This window comes from Arachis ipaensis, chromosome B10 (assembly GCF_000816755.2).
Source record: "Arachis ipaensis cultivar K30076 chromosome B10, Araip1.1, whole genome shotgun sequence".
Taxonomy (NCBI): Eukaryota; Viridiplantae; Streptophyta; class Magnoliopsida; order Fabales; family Fabaceae; genus Arachis; species Arachis ipaensis.
The window spans coordinates 56,397,042-56,399,010 of NC_029794.2; the positions used below are offsets into that span (position 1 = coordinate 56,397,042).

Consider the following 1,969-nt stretch of genomic DNA (forward strand, 5'->3'; position numbering starts at 1 on the left):
ATGATGCATGCCTGTCCCTAGTGGCTGATGATATCATCTGTCGGTTATAGAGCCAACCCGACAAGTCCTGGTAGCTAGCCATTGGACTGTCCCTCTGTCGTGTCTCCCCAACTCGAGTTATACTCAATATAAGCTTGATCGTAATCATGATCCATATCCATCACCATCACTGGTGAATATTTATCCATCACCATCACTGGTGAATATTTATCCATCACCATCACTAAATAACTTTTCAAACAAGACTAGGATTTTGTAGAAATTTCGGCAGCACCTCCCCTAAAACTTGGACTTTTGCCACCCGGTTCGGGTCCCAACTAAACCGTTTCTCATTCCTTTTCAACAACTCAAAACCAGAAATCAATTCAAAGCGAGCTAAATCCAACAGTCGCCTCAGTGGCATATTTCAAGAAAAACATTTCAAGATCAACTCAGTATCAACCGATTTAACTCATTTCCAAAGCTTTAAAGAAACGGCTCAATAACAAATCATTTGTCCAAAACCAAGTCAATTAAAGTAAACCAGGCTGAATTCAAAAGTGCATTCGACTTTTCACATTATCAAGATAATTAACTTAATTCAAATCAATCCTCAACGGATTAAACTCAGATTTCAAATCTTTAAGGAATCAACCTCAAAATATTATATTTCACAAGTCGCACAACAATTCAGCCAAACAAGCATCCTTAACCATTCGAGACAATCAAATAACACACAAGGCAGATACAATCACCAAATACCAATTGTCTCATATCAGTATCCATATGTAATAATTCCAATACATAAAACATAGTTTTTGGAAAGCGCCCCTACCTCAAAACGCAATTCCATAATCCAAATGTCTCATAGAGTCCTTTCCGCCTCATCCCGAACTGACGACAACCAAAACCTCAGCTCCCAGTCACGTTCGCAATAACCATAGCAGCACTAATCGCAACATACAACAACCGAAACTCAATCTTATAGCAATTAATGCCGCAAAACGTTAGCGTATGATAATAAAGCAGCGATTAAAGGACTCTTCCAAACAAAACGCTTACCGTACTCGAGGGAACCAAGTAGCGGCTGCACCGGTGGCGGTTCCGGTAACACCAACGTCACAGCCGGTGACCAGAGCGACAGCAACTCGCGGTAAACTCCTGACACAACCAGCCTTATCAACAACTCTCACGGCCCATGGAGAAATTAACGGATAAAGAAGCTGAAGCCGAGTTAGAGCTTACCATCATAGAAGACTCGGCGGCTGTTTCCGCTGCAGAGGTGGTGGCAGCGAGGTTTTTCGGCGGCCAGAACAAAAGCAACAGCATTAACCAAAACAGAGCAGGATCGGGATGAGCGGTAAAGCCTTGGAACAGTCCCGACTAACTCCATTAACGACGACCAGAACCCTTTCTAATGGCGGCGCCCAAGAAGTCCGGCGATGACGACGGCGGCACAGGCAGCGGCGGTGACGCGACGCTCCTGGCGGCGTCCATCTCCCTCGCGCGTCTCTGCTCCGGCGATGGCTGAACGGCGACGACACGGGCTCCATGGCGAGGAGCGGCCGCGGCCACCCAAGTCCTGCGAAGACGGCGGCGGATGCAAGGCTACTTCTCGGCGGCGGCTGCACGAGGGTGACGGCAACCCGGAGCTTGAACAGCGTTGAGTTGAGCGCGGTTCTGGGCAGCGCATCAGCTCCTCCTTCCCGGCGTTCTCCATGGACGACTGTGGCGGCGCGACCCTCTCACTCTCTCTTGCCTGTTCCTCGCCCTCTCAGGTCCCCCTTTCAGCTTCTCTTCTTTCACGGTGAAGAAAATCGTGTGGGTGTGGACCACGAAGCACAGCTCGCGGTGAGGCGGCTGAGGACGATGGCAGTGCGGTGAACTCCCTTCCTTTCCCCCTTCACGCCGGCGACCCCTTCTTCCTTCTCCCTCAATTTCACTTTCTGCTTCTGTTTCCTTCCTTTCATGAAAAGGAGAAAGGAAACCG

The 1,969-nt window shown here is 48.6% G+C and overlaps 1 protein-coding gene across 1 annotated transcript; it reads right to left on the reverse strand.

The window, feature by feature from the left end:
• On the reverse strand, positions 907-1,618 carry LOC110267555. The gene is made up of 2 exons (XM_021113242.1): positions 1,225-1,618; positions 907-1,140 (listed from the first exon to the last, which is right to left on the reverse strand). Exons 1-2 carry the CDS (start codon positions 1,370-1,372, stop codon positions 971-973), a joined length of 318 nt encoding a protein of 105 aa, XP_020968901.1. The 5' UTR covers positions 1,373-1,618; the 3' UTR covers positions 907-970.